A 13,396-nucleotide genomic window follows, 5' to 3' on the forward strand; every position below is an offset into this window, starting at 1 on the left:
GTTGCGTTTATCTGAGCCCTATTTTTTAAGCTTTCCTGTGAATTCCAGCTCTTATTACAGCTACCACAATTAGATTGTTCTAAAAGGGGGAGGAGGAACTCTCATCCATACACCATACACACATAAGTGGTAAAGGAAAACTATGTAGTATAATGATATATGGAAAAAAAAAATATACCCATGCAAAGTTATTATTTCTCGTTTTGACATATAAAAAGAACAATAAAGATTGAGTCTATACTGCATTATACGAGTTGGAAGTGCATCCAGGGACTCCAAATGCAGATAAACGTCTCCTGACTATCTCTCTCCTCTGCCACCAACTCCTCCATAGTCATCAACTCAATAACCTCCTGTATCCACTTCACTGTTGTCGGGACTCTTTTCGTTTTCCAATACTTAGGTATAACCGAGTGTGTGGCTGTTAAAAAGAAACGTAGCAGGTCTTTCTTGACAGCTGACACTGAACAAGGTACCTGCGGGGTGGGTGTAATAGAACTTTTTATAAATCTCCTTGTATGTGGAGATCACCATACCCCAAAAGGGAACAATAATAGGACAATTTCACCATATATGCAGCATGATTCCTAGTTCTCTACCACATCGCCAACAATCTGGAGAGACCACGGGGAAAATGTGGTTTAACAGAGCGGGACATCTTTACCACCTTATTATTTTGTAATTCTTTTCTTTTGCTCTATAGGCCATGGACAGCTTGTGAGCCAGTAAGAAGGCTCTCTCCCACTCCCCCCGGGTGCAATCAAGCATCCCAGGTCATGTTCCCACTTCTTTGTAAAGGTGGAGTCTCAGTTAATGGTATTTCCCATAATTTTTTGGTAAATTTTTGACAGGCATCTAGGAGGGGGTGATCCCTTAGTAAATAGTGTTTCAAAGGGAGTAGGTGGAGTCGAGAAATTTGTGTAAATGGATTTCAGGAAATTTGTCCCAATTGCATGTAGGAGAACCATGATAATGATTTTTCTGGTTGTGCCGCTTTCAGGTCCTCATAAAATGGACCTCCGCCTCTCTCAAAATCTGGTACACTCTAATGTCATCTGTTGTTGACCAACCTAAGAAGCTGGAAGCCTCCATAGCAGGAGGGAAATATGAGTTACCAAATAATGGAGTTAATAGTCCCCTCTTATTGGACAGTCCGTATTTTATTGCTGATTTATTCCACATTTTCAGGAAATCTTCTGAGAAAGACGAGCGTTTTAAAGTATTATGTCTTAATGTCTGTGCCAACCATGGCAAACACCCCAGTTTCGTTTCCAACAAATCCTCTTCTAGACTCACCCATTGTTTGGACTCCCTGTAGAAATGCCAGTCAAACAAGCGCATCACCACTGAGGCCAAATGGTATATCCGAAGGTCAGGTAGCCCCGCTCCTCCATCCCCTCTAGGTCTTGTGAGTGGTCTAAAACCTATCCTATTATGGTTCCCTCCCCATACAAATCGAATAAATGCTATTTGTAGTTGTTTGAAGAAACCCTCTGGAGGAAGAATGGGGAGTGCTTGAAACACATATAGGAAGCGAGGGACAACATCCATTTTGAGAACATTAATACGAGCAATCAAGGACAAGAATTTTTGTGTCATAATTGTTTAAGTCCTTAATAGTATGGTCTAGTAATGGAATGTAATTTAGAGAATATATTGACGATACATCTCTGGATATATGTGTGCACAGATCATTAACCCTTTCCAATCCACTGTCTGATGTCTAGAGACATTCTGATTGAAGGCTGTACAGCTCCGATGTCGGAAGACGTCCAGCAGGGTATTCTTACTGTATATTACTGGCCGCTCTGTTGTCGGGGGCCTCTCCAGCATATCCCATACCGCAGTACTGTCTCTAGCCAGCAAATGACACCATTGTATAATGGCAGAAAGAGAGAGCCCTCTAGGAAACTCTGAATCCAAAATTGGATTGCAAAGGGTTAATGTTAGGGTTTCTCCATTTAAATGGAAAACACTGTGATAAGCTAGCATCCTTCCTGGGAGGTATAGATACATTCACTGCCTCCGATTTTTACATATTGATGTAAATTTTAGGGTTATCCAAGTAGTATAGTGTAAAAGCAGCACTCCAGACAGCAGAATAAATAGCATGGATAACCTTTATTAGCCCATGGTCCAAGCGCCAGCTGGATGCAGTAGACAAGCTGGGACACCAAGCGCCAGCTGGTGTCCCCACTTGTCTACTGCATCCAGCTGTTCTCTGCTTGGAGCGCCTGGCTGTTATACAGCCGAGCGCTCCGAGCGGGGTATGGAGAACACAGCTGGACTGCTCTGTTCTTCATACCCAGCCTGTTATCAGGGAGCGGGATACAGCTGAAACAATAGTATCAGCTGTATCCTGCTGTGAATTCTTGATAACTGATCACTGATCTTTCTGCATGCTGAAAGATAAGTGATCAGCGGCAGCTTAAAGAAAACTGCACAATGTCAGTGCAGTTATAGACACAACGATTATCGCTCAAGAGATGGCTTTGAGCGTGTTTTTTTTTTGAGCGAAAATCGTTGTCTAAAAGAGCCTTAACTCTGTACTAGCTGTGACAGAGAAGGGGGCTGACTTAAGTGTTGAAATGAGCCAGCCAGCCCCCTGCAATGTTGGTACCAATGCTAGGAAAGGGGATAAAACTCTATATTGCATGACCCTGTGTTGGAACCGGCTGCTGGAATGGAGGTGCTGGCGCCACAGGAACTGAACTGGTTTTTGTTACGTAGATCTCAATGGGATAACCGCTTTAACAAACTATGCTTACATTGAAGTCTATACTATAGATTAGCCTATTGCTTTTTATCTATAGTTTGACTTCTATTCCTTATTCATAATTTAACATAATTTATCTCGATGTTTTAAGTACGGACCGCATTATTGGCCATCATTGGATTCATGCCTACGAAAGGAGAAGGTGCCATAGGTTCCCTGGATTACACACCTGAAGAAAGGAAAGCACTTGCCAAAAGGTAAGCAAACCATAGCTTGTGTTTTCATGACATGGGATTGGCCCAGCTGCTGCATAATGTTTTGTAGGCTCTTACTGGAAAAATCCACTAAAAATATGCGCTCACCTATTATGAGAACATACAACTTTTATATCGAGTAGCTGTTGAATCTGGCTAGGTTTACCATCATTGTGTCTGTATGTAGCATTGCAGTTATCAGTGTGTTAGTAATGTTATGATATTGGATCACTACAATATTAACTCTAGCAGCCATGATTGTCACCATGAGACAGCGTGAGTCACCATCCTCAACCATCTTTGTTATTAGAGACTGGTATCACTTGATGACTGCACATTACAAGGGAGTCGCCTAGTGGCCAGCACTTTTGAGTGATTTTTATTAAGTTATTTATTTTTTCAGTACAAAAACATAATAATTTTAGATAAAGTAATTAGCACTTTTGCTAGTTATCACTTTGGTTATCGCATGAAAACAGTTTGTTTGAAATGTCTGAAACCTTTTAAAACTATCAAGGTTTGTATGTCTAAATATTTGACAGACAGTTTCAGTAAATCTGCCCCATTACGTAATACGTATTTGTACTGGGGTGCACGAACGAGGTCTTAAACTTGAGTCGAGTTGAACTTGATAAAGAATGTGCTGCTGTTCTTCATTATTATGTCTTTCTTCAGGTCTCAAGATTACTTCTGTGGCGCATGTGGGATAAGTATGAAATCTGCATTGCTGCCACTTAACTCCGAGTCTAGTAGAGATGACAAAGAAGACCGAGAACTTGCTAGACAAATCAGTTTTACGGTAATAAGCAGTGATATTTGTTTTGAAATTATTCTGTATACTATGTTTTATTGTTACTTTTTGTTCCTTTGTTTGCATGCAGCATTTCTAATATCTTACGATGTGTAGATTCCATCTGGTAGTATGATAATGTATTTCTGTAACAAAAAAAAAACACAGAACTATAGTTATTCTGCTATTATGTGTTCTAACTGCCGAAGTTTTTTATTACAGCTAAATTAACTGACTAAGGCTTCATTCACATGGTCGTCAGGTTCCCATCTGGCAGTTCCGCCTGAAAACTGTATTCAGACCGTACCCTATGCAGCTCCATAGGCTGTCATTGCTGAAATGCATACACTAGTGAGGCCAATCCTGCAGGTTTCCATTCTTGTTTGGACAGAATGGTGTATTCGTTTTAGCAGTGAGAGACCATGAAGCAATCCAGGGATCCATCTGACTGCCATTTTCAGCTTTTAAGACAGTACCCCTAGACAGGAAGGCTAGACAGGGCATTGAATGCAATATGAAGTAAGCCTTCCTGGCTTATGTACCTCTTTTTGATGTTGTAGTAATGGTTATTCATGTGTTACTTCTCTACATTTCAACATTATTTTTGTGTTTGATATGTTAATAAAGTTCATTAGTAACGTTGTAGCCATAGTGTCTGTGGTAAGCAGCGCAGCTTATTACTAGGACATACAATACTTGAGGAGACAAAGGCCGCCTGCAGACAGCCGGGTCGGATCCCGCTGCAAGAATTCTCGAGGAGGGATGCAGACCCGTGCCCCTGCACAGCCCTTTGGCTCACCCGCTCCCAACATCTCCGAATCTCTGTGATGTGCCAGCTGCCGCCCAGTCGGTGCATGCGCAGAGCGGAGCCGGCAGGTCTTGACTGACATTTCTGTGTAGGCCTCTGTGAGACCCGCATAGAAATAGAGCATGCCGCAATTTGTTTTCTGCGTGTGTTTTCATGCGGACAAATCGTGGCCGTCTGCATAGGATTGTGTTTTGTAATGCAATCCTATGCAGGCAGGCACGGGTGGAAATTCTACGGGAAATCCCGCCGCGAACTTTCCGCCCATGTGCAGGGGGCCTAATAAAGCAATGTTGATATGGTCAGGATTTGCAATAGGCGAATTTGCCTGTATGTTTAGGGAAATTCATGGCTCAAATGCTAATTTCTGCACTGTTGAAGTTCCGAGGAGCTAATTCATGGTTTTTCAGCCTAGCACGTGTGAATAAGGGACATACTATGAATTATTAAATCTGCAGTACAGTCAGTATTCAACACAGGTTTTTTTCCGTAGCATATGAATTGGGGCATAAAGACCCCTATTTATATGCTTTATTAGTAGAACAGCCTTTATGGAGAGCACGCTCTGTCTGTGTGCTGTCCAATACCCGTGGGCAGTGGACATTGCACGTCCAAATCTGGTCCCTGATACGGGTGAGAATAGGACATGCTACAATTTTCTTTCACATAGACCATCAGTCCATTTGAAAAAGACTGTTTGAATAGCCTAATTGGCTGTAATGGGTCCATGTGCTGACTGTATTTGCTAACCGCAAATATAAATGGGCCCTTGGAGATTTGGCCATTAAAAAGAAATGTGTGCCATAATTTTGTTTCCTGCAACACTTTATTAGGCTGTGCACACAAGCTTTCATGGCAAAAGTTTATGTTCACATACTATTTATTTACGCCGTACCTGTACGCAGTACGCCAAAGTTGTGAATTATTATTTTTAATATCAGGCACAAGTAAATCCTCCTGGAAGTTCTCAAACTGAAGAAAACGAGCAACTGCAAAAGTCACCTGAACCAGACCAAACTACTTTTACAAATCCTCAGGTTTGTTTTGCTTTTCTTTATGTAGAAATTTTAGCATATTCAAAGTTATTTTGATTTTTTTTTTTTTTTAACGTTGTGTTTGCTACTACTATAATCATTGTAAATAATTCCAGATTGCAAGAAGCTTATAATGAAAGAACCTTTTAGTATTACAGGATAGTGAATATACTATACAGTCAGACTCTTTTAGGCCTAGTACCCATGGCCATGACTGGCTCCGCAAGCGGAATTTCGCAGCGACGTCTGTCACGGCGCCCCCCCCAGAGACCCTATACTCTCCTCCAGATCCGCTGCCCAATGTCCCACACCTCGTGCCGGCGCAGTACAGCGCATGACGCACCAGGCAGCGTCAGGTGACGCGCCGGCAGGGAAGCGTTTTCACAGCGGAAGATGGAGTGACGGACGGCTTCCGTTGACTGCAATGGAAGCCGTCCGCACGTACGCCAGCGCAAATAGAACATGCCGCGGGTGATCACAGGTTATTTCATGGGGCGGAATTCCACGGTGGAATTCCGCACCGTGAGCATTGCGCTATTAGGTTCAATAGAACCTAATAGCTGCGGGTCAACGCCGCGGATTTCCGCCGCGTGATACGTGGCGGAAATCCGCTTGTGGGAATTAGGCCTTAATCTCCAGATTTGCTTTAAAAAATTATTCTTATATACAGTATAATGTTTTTTGAAATATATGGGACCTGTCAACTCTATAATATAATTTTACATAATGGATTCTGTCTGGAGCATGATCTAAAAGATCTTGTCTATCAATACTGGCCACTATTTAGACTCATTAGGGGTAACCTCTCTGCTGTAAGGCAAAACAAACCTGAGGTGCTTCACCACTGTAGTTCTCTGCCAAAGAATAATTCCCAGGATAAGGCCGGCTTCACACTGGATAATGAAACCAATGATTTTCAATGGTTTCATTCTTATATGTGATGTCTTCACTCAACCCTTGCAGCGCTAAGAAAAATCTGCCCTATCGCCCATTGTTTTCAGTGGGGCTGGCGGCAGCAGCGCCAGCCCCATTGAAGACATAAAGAGTACATTGCGCTCCCCTGACACAGCTGTGAAACCTAGTAAAGATAAGATCACGGCAGCAGAGTATGGAGTAAAGTTCATACATCCATCAGGATGTTTCTTTCATTCCCCGTATATCACACAAACACATGCAACGTTTTGACCCCTCACATGAATCTTTGTCAAGCTTAAAGGGGTTGTCCCGCGAAACAAAGTTGGGGTATACACTTCTGTATGGCCATATTAATGCACTTTGTAATGTACATTGTGCATTAATTATGAGCCATACAGAAGTTATTCACTTACCTGTTCCGTTGCTAGCGTCCTCATCTCCATGGTGCCGTCTAATCTTCAGCGTCTAATCGCCCGATTAGACGCGCTTGCGCAGTCCGGTCTTCTGTCTTCTGAATGGGGCCGCTCGTGCCAGAGAGCGGCTCCTCGTAGCTCCGCCCCGTCACGTGTGCCGATTCCAGCCAATCAGGAGGCTGGAATCGGCAATGGACCGCACAAAAGCCCTGCGGTCCACCGAGGGTGAAGATCCCGGCGGCCATCTTCACCAGGTAAGTAAGAAGTCACCGGAGCGCGGGGATTCAGGTAAGCACTATCCGTTTTTTTCTTTAAACCCCTGCATCGGGTTTGTCTCGCGCCGAACGGGGGGCTATTGAAAAAAAACAAAAAACATTTCGGCGCGGGACAACCCCTTTAACAAAGACGCATGTAAGGGGTCGAAACATTGCATGTCTTTTTGTGATATACTGGGAATAAAAGAAACATCCTGATGGATGTATGAACTTTACACCATACTCTGCTGCCGTGGTCTTCTCTTTACTTTATGACACTTGTGGATTTGGATCCAATCTACTACTGGCGTGCAGGAATTTTCTTCTAAGAAGCCTCTTCGTATTTGCATTCTGTTGAGTGCTGCTGTATCCTGAATCTCCTACAGCTGTGACTGCTATGGCAGGGGATTCCTTCATCCCCTCGGGGACGAAGGAATCCCCTGCCACAGCTATCAGAGCTGTGGCAGAGGTCTGCTATGCTATCCTATTGCTTTCAATGGGGCCAGCACTGCTTTATTATATAAAAAAATAAAAAAAATAAAAAATAACTCACCTAGACGAGCTGTCCAGCTTCTCTCTGACCGCGGCAGTAGTCTTCTGGAGGCCGGCGATTGAAAAATCCCTGCCTCCAGAAAATGCTGCCTCTGATTGGTCACAGCACTCAGTCAGTCAATCAGAGCCAGAGCCCAGCAATCATTGAATGACAGCTGAGCGCTGCCTGTGATTCGTTACAGTGCTCAGCTCCCCTGAAAATCAGGGTAGGGCTTATTATCTGGGAAGCACTGTATATATGTTTGCCAATACCAAAATATGGCTATCAGTTACAGCTGTTTTGCTCTCAGGATCAACAAATATGTAGATGCACTGAAGGAATTGTGTGCGTCCTCAGTCAAGTTAATATTTGATTTTCTTTTCTTTTACTCTATATATGTAACATTCTAATGGGAAAAATGCGTTCTGCAAATGATTAGCAATGCGGTTTACAGAAGTTTTGCACACTGGTAGTATGACGGTAAACGCAGGCTTTAATTTTTACTTCTTAAATATGAAATTTGTTGAAAGCCTCCTGTTTATATAATACTGCTCTTATAATTGAAAGTATTAATTTGGCATTTGCCTAATTCTGCTAGGCTGTGGTACTTATATAACACATCCATTATGGGAGTGCATGGAGTCTGGTTCTGAGCCAAGGCAGCTGCTACTAGACTTTTATAAATGCAATCTAAATTCAGTGACAAATTGTGCTCAAATCCTAGATAAGCTGCACTTTATTTATTTGTTTATTTTAGCGGTGGTGCGCTGGGGGATTGGTATAGGCAAAAACACGTCTAATAACGTCAGACCATCTGTTGCAGCGAGCTTCACATTTTACAGGCTTGGTAAATGGGGAAATTCCCTGCAACTCTGACTTCACACAATAATCAGCACAATGATTAATCGCTCTGACCTTCCATCTTTATGTTGTACTTGGAAACTTGCACAGAGCATGCACAGTCCCCATGTAATAAGTGACTTAGCTGATAACCAGCTCTTTTCAGTTAAGTCAATAGAAGTGCTTTACTGGTGCATTTATACAGTATTTTGCGCATCTGTATAGTATTGTTTATGGCAAACTAGACAAGTGCATAGGTTAAAAGGATTGAACACACACTACATATATAATACAGACCCAAATTGGTTTATCCTTGGCAGCTAGATTCATGAGCAATGCATCGTTATACTAAAATATACACATGTGGCATTCCTCTCCCATTAAAAGCCCATACGTGTAAAGTTAGGTATGCATTTTGGATAGCTGTCGGCTGAGATCTCCCGCACCCACCTCCCCATACAATTGTCTACTCAGCTTGTCCATGTGTTCTGATTGGGAAGAGAGGTGATTAACCCCTTAGTGACTAGCTTATTTTTTGCCCTAAGGACAAAGCAATTTTCATTGTCATATTGCAAGACTAATTCGTTAGCATAGCTGTATTTTATTTTATTTTATTTTTTTGGAGGGGGGGGGTTGTACTTTTCAATGGTACCAATCTGGGGTACATATAATGTGTTGTATAACGTTATTACATTTTTAGGGGGGTGAGATGGGAAAACACCCTTAAAAAATTCTACCTTTTTTGGGGGGTGGGGGTGGGGGGTTGTTTTTACAGCAATCACCATTTAGTAAAAATAACACTTTCTTATCTGGATCACCATGATTACTGAGCTACCAAGTTTAATTTAGATTGTATTTTTTGCTACTTTTCCACAAGAACATGTTTTTAAAGAAAAAAACATTTGAACCCGCATCACCGCATTCTAAGGGTGCATTCAGACGACGTATATCGGCTGGGTTTTCGCGCCTAGCCGATATATGGCTTCCCTCTCTGCAGGGGGAGGAAGCTGGAAGAGTCGGGAGCAGTGCACGCAGCTCCCGCCTCCTCTCCACCCCTCACCACTATTTGCAATGGGAGGGGTGGGGGCGGAGCTAAGTTTCTGGGTGTAGCTCCGCCCCTCTGATTGCAAATAGTGGCGAGGGGTGGAGAGGAGGCGGGAGCTCAGTGCACTGCTCCCGGCTCTTCCAGCTTCCTCCCCCTGCAGAGAGGGACGCGGTATATCGGCTGGGCGTGAAAACCCAGCCAATATACGGTCGTCTGAATGCGCCCTAAGAGCCATATAATTTCAAATTTTTACATTAGCGGAGATGTGTGAGGTCTTTTGTGGGAAGAGTTGCAGTTTTTATTACCATTTTGAGGTACATGTGACTCTTGGATTGCTTTTTATTGTGTTTTTGGGTGGCAGACAAAAATAGGAATTGTAGCATTAGTTTTAAAAATTATTTTTACAGCATTTACAGTGTGCGATAAATAACATATTTTGGCATTATGAACTGGGTAATGCCTATTATGTGTTGCTATGACGTGCACGCGAGTGCGATGTGAGGTTTCCCATTGAAAACAATGCGAGACACTTGCCGATCAGCTGCATCGGAGGATTGCAGCTGTACTGGAGTGATGGAAGGCGTTTTTGACACTAGCGTAAATTATACAATTAAAATGTACCCCTGGACAAATCGGATGTACATTTATGAGTTGAGGAACGATAATTCTGGTTCGTGATTAATGCGTGAAAAGGCCTGCGCCTCTTCATGTATTCTGCTCACCGCGTGCTGATTGGAAATCGTATTAAGCCTGACGTCCTAAATACGTATTTTTTTTTCTTGTTACTAATGTATGCAGTATCAGATAGATCTATCAAATTTATTCTATAACATTACAGCTGTAGAAAGCTGTACCTATATCAGTATATTTTGAGTAGAGTTACTGGTAAGTTATATACTTCATGGCTCTAGTTTTTTGAGTTCTCTGCTCCCATCTACAGGCTGAGCCTCAGGATGAACAAGCCGCCTCTGCTGAAGAAGCTACGCCATCAACACCCACTGTGAACACCTCAAGGAGTCCTCGGCAGAGACGGGCACATCAGAGACGGAATCCAGCTTCACCAGGTCTCATTGAAGTTCAACATCATGCTGTCAACGGAAGTAACACTGGATCAGCTATTCTTATAGTTGTGCTAACATTTGCACTGGCAGCCCTTCTTTTTCGTAGACTATATCTAGCCAATGAATACATTTTTGACTATGATCTATAATGTTTGGTTCCCTCTGAGGGGAATGACCGGAGTGTATCAGGTATGTTAAGAAAACAGTCTGCAGATTGAATTTAATGACTGTTTATGGTTGACTGTAGCTTTTTTGCAGGGGTATATAATATAATACTAGGGGAATGGTTAGTGATGCACAATACATCCAGATGCATGTCTGTTTTTTGTATGGAGGATAGGGGCGCTTCTTTGGCAATTCCACTGTTTTAAATATAACTCAAATAACATCTTTTTTTTCCACCTATTGGAGTAAAAACTCCCCCATGTAAGATCTCCCATATTCTCTCTCTCTCTCTCTCTCTCTCTCTCTCTCTCTCTCTCTCTCTATGGGCTCATGTCCACGGGCAAAATATGATTTAAGATCCGCAGCGGATCTCCCGCATGCGGATCCGCATCCCATAGGGATGCATTGACCACCCGCGGGTAGATAAATACCCGCGGATCGTCAATAAAAGGGATTTAAAAAAAAATGGAGCATGGAAAAATCCGGACCATGCTCCATTTTCGTGCGGGTCTCCCGCGGGGACGGCTCCCGCGGGCTTCTATTGAAGCCTATGGAAGCCGTCCGGATCCGCGGGAGACCTAAAATAGGAATTTAAAGTATTTACCATCCGGCGCGGGCGGAGAAGATCAGCTGTTCCTCACGGCCGCATCTTCCTTGCTTCGGCTCGGCGGATGTGCCCGGCGCATGCGCGCGGCACGTCGGCGACGTGCCGGCGACGTGCCGCCGGCGTCAGGAATTCATCCGCCGGCCGAAAATGAAGATCCGGCCGTGAGGAACAGCTGATCTTCTCCGCCCGCGCCGGATGGTAAATACTTTTAAATTCTTATTTTCGGCGCTCATGTCCGCGGGGCAGGAGGGACCCGCTGCAGATTCTACATGGAGAATCTGCAGCGGATCTGATTTTCCCCGTGGACATGAGGCCTATCTCTCTATCTCTCACACTTTCTTGTTTGGTTTATTATTGCAGTCTGAGCTGCAGACCTGGTTTAACTGTTGCCTTTTCTGCTGTCGGCACTGTCTGGCTTTCAGCTCCTGTCATGTGGGATAGACTAGTTGTTAAGGAAACACTGCGGAACAACTTCTCTTTAGGGGGTTGTCGCTCCGCATGTCCCTATTATTCTGTACCATATTGTTCTAGCTCAAGGTAGTTCAGCAAGACTCGAAACCCATTTCACTGTGCACCATATTTTTGTAAAAACAAACCTTTGTACCAGGTCATCTTCCCTACAACTTGTAAAAAAACCTTACATATGAACATACTGCGCCATATTATTTTTGTTAAAATGTACAACAGATGACCATAAATTGTTATGGCCCTTTTACATAGAACAACTCTTGAGTGCTTAACCCCTTAGTGACCAAGCTTTTTTTTGTCTTTCCATTTTAGTTTTTTCCTCCCCCCCCCCCCCCCCCCCTTTTTAAAAAATTGTAACTCCTTTATTTATCCATCGACGTCGCTGTATGAGGGCTTGTTTTTTGCGGGACGAGTTGTATTTTTCAATGGTATTACTTGTGTCCCATATAATGTACTGAAAATCTTTTTAAAAAATTCAACATGGGGAGGAATGGAAAAAAATGAAATGACGCCATTTTTCGGTGCATCTTGTTTTTTCGGCGCACAGACTGCAACAAAAATGACATGAGACCATTATTCTTGGGTCTGTATGATTACTACTATATCAAACTTATATAGTTTTTATTTATTTATTTTTTTGCTGTACTACTTATATTTTTTTTAAAGATAAGAATTTAAAAAAATTAAATTTCTGCTGCCATGTTCTGCGAGCAATAGCTTTTTTATTTTTTCGTTGACATAGTTGTGCGAGGACTCATTTTTCGCGGAACATCCTGTAGTTTGTGTTGGTACCATTGTGGCATACATACAACTTTTTGATCGATTTTTCTTGCATTTTTTTCTTGGAGACTGGGTGACTTAAAAAACCACATTTCTGGTGTTCTTTATTTCTTTTTCTGACAGTGTTCCTCGTGCAGCGTAAATATTGTGTTACTTTGATAGATTGGACTTTTACGGATGCAGCTATACCAAATGTGTAATTTATTTTATGATTTGGATTCTTTTATTCTTTTTTTAAAACTTTTATTTTTAAAAATAATTTAGTTAAACTTGATTGATCTTATTTTTACCGAACAAAAATTAATATAAGACCCGGTCTTATTTTTGGGGAAACACAGCTCCCCGACGCTGCAGGCCATCGGCGGTCATTAAGGGGTTCAGTATTCCCTAGTTTTTCCAACTATCATTGTTCCTGTACTTTCATACAGGAGCGATAATGCTCACAGATGGACGATTATAGGCAGTTTTTTATGTCTGCAATTATCATTCATGGTTCAGTCAGTGGCTGTGTTTACATTGAACTATTTATCAATGTAAAAGGGCCCGTGTGTGTGTGTGTGTGTGTGTGTGTGTGTGTGTGTTATTTTTATTTTTTTTTTAAATACACAGGGAAGTTGTTTTATATGCACCTTGTGCCAATGATCAGATGCAGTTTGGTTTGAACAAGAGTAGCATAATTATTAGTTTTTGGTTAAGGGATTTAAAGTGTAGTCTCAC

At 42.4% G+C, this 13,396-nt stretch overlaps 1 protein-coding gene across 1 annotated transcript in view; it reads left to right on the forward strand.

The window, feature by feature from the left end:
* Positions 1-11,305, forward strand: part of UBE2J1 (ubiquitin conjugating enzyme E2 J1) — a 39,210-nt gene extending 27,905 nt beyond the window's left edge. The window contains exons 5-8 of the mRNA XM_066608597.1: positions 2,868-2,973; positions 3,646-3,769; positions 5,507-5,602; positions 10,539-11,305. Of these exons, the coding sequence (XP_066464694.1) occupies positions 2,868-2,973; positions 3,646-3,769; positions 5,507-5,602; positions 10,539-10,808 (596 nt within the window). The 3' untranslated portion in view covers positions 10,809-11,305. The remainder of the gene's footprint in view (positions 1-2,867; positions 2,974-3,645; positions 3,770-5,506; positions 5,603-10,538) is intronic.
* The last annotated feature ends 2,091 nt before the right edge of the window (positions 11,306-13,396 follow it).

Source organism: Eleutherodactylus coqui, chromosome 1 (assembly GCF_035609145.1).
Source record: "Eleutherodactylus coqui strain aEleCoq1 chromosome 1, aEleCoq1.hap1, whole genome shotgun sequence".
Taxonomy (NCBI): Eukaryota; Metazoa; Chordata; class Amphibia; order Anura; family Eleutherodactylidae; genus Eleutherodactylus; species Eleutherodactylus coqui.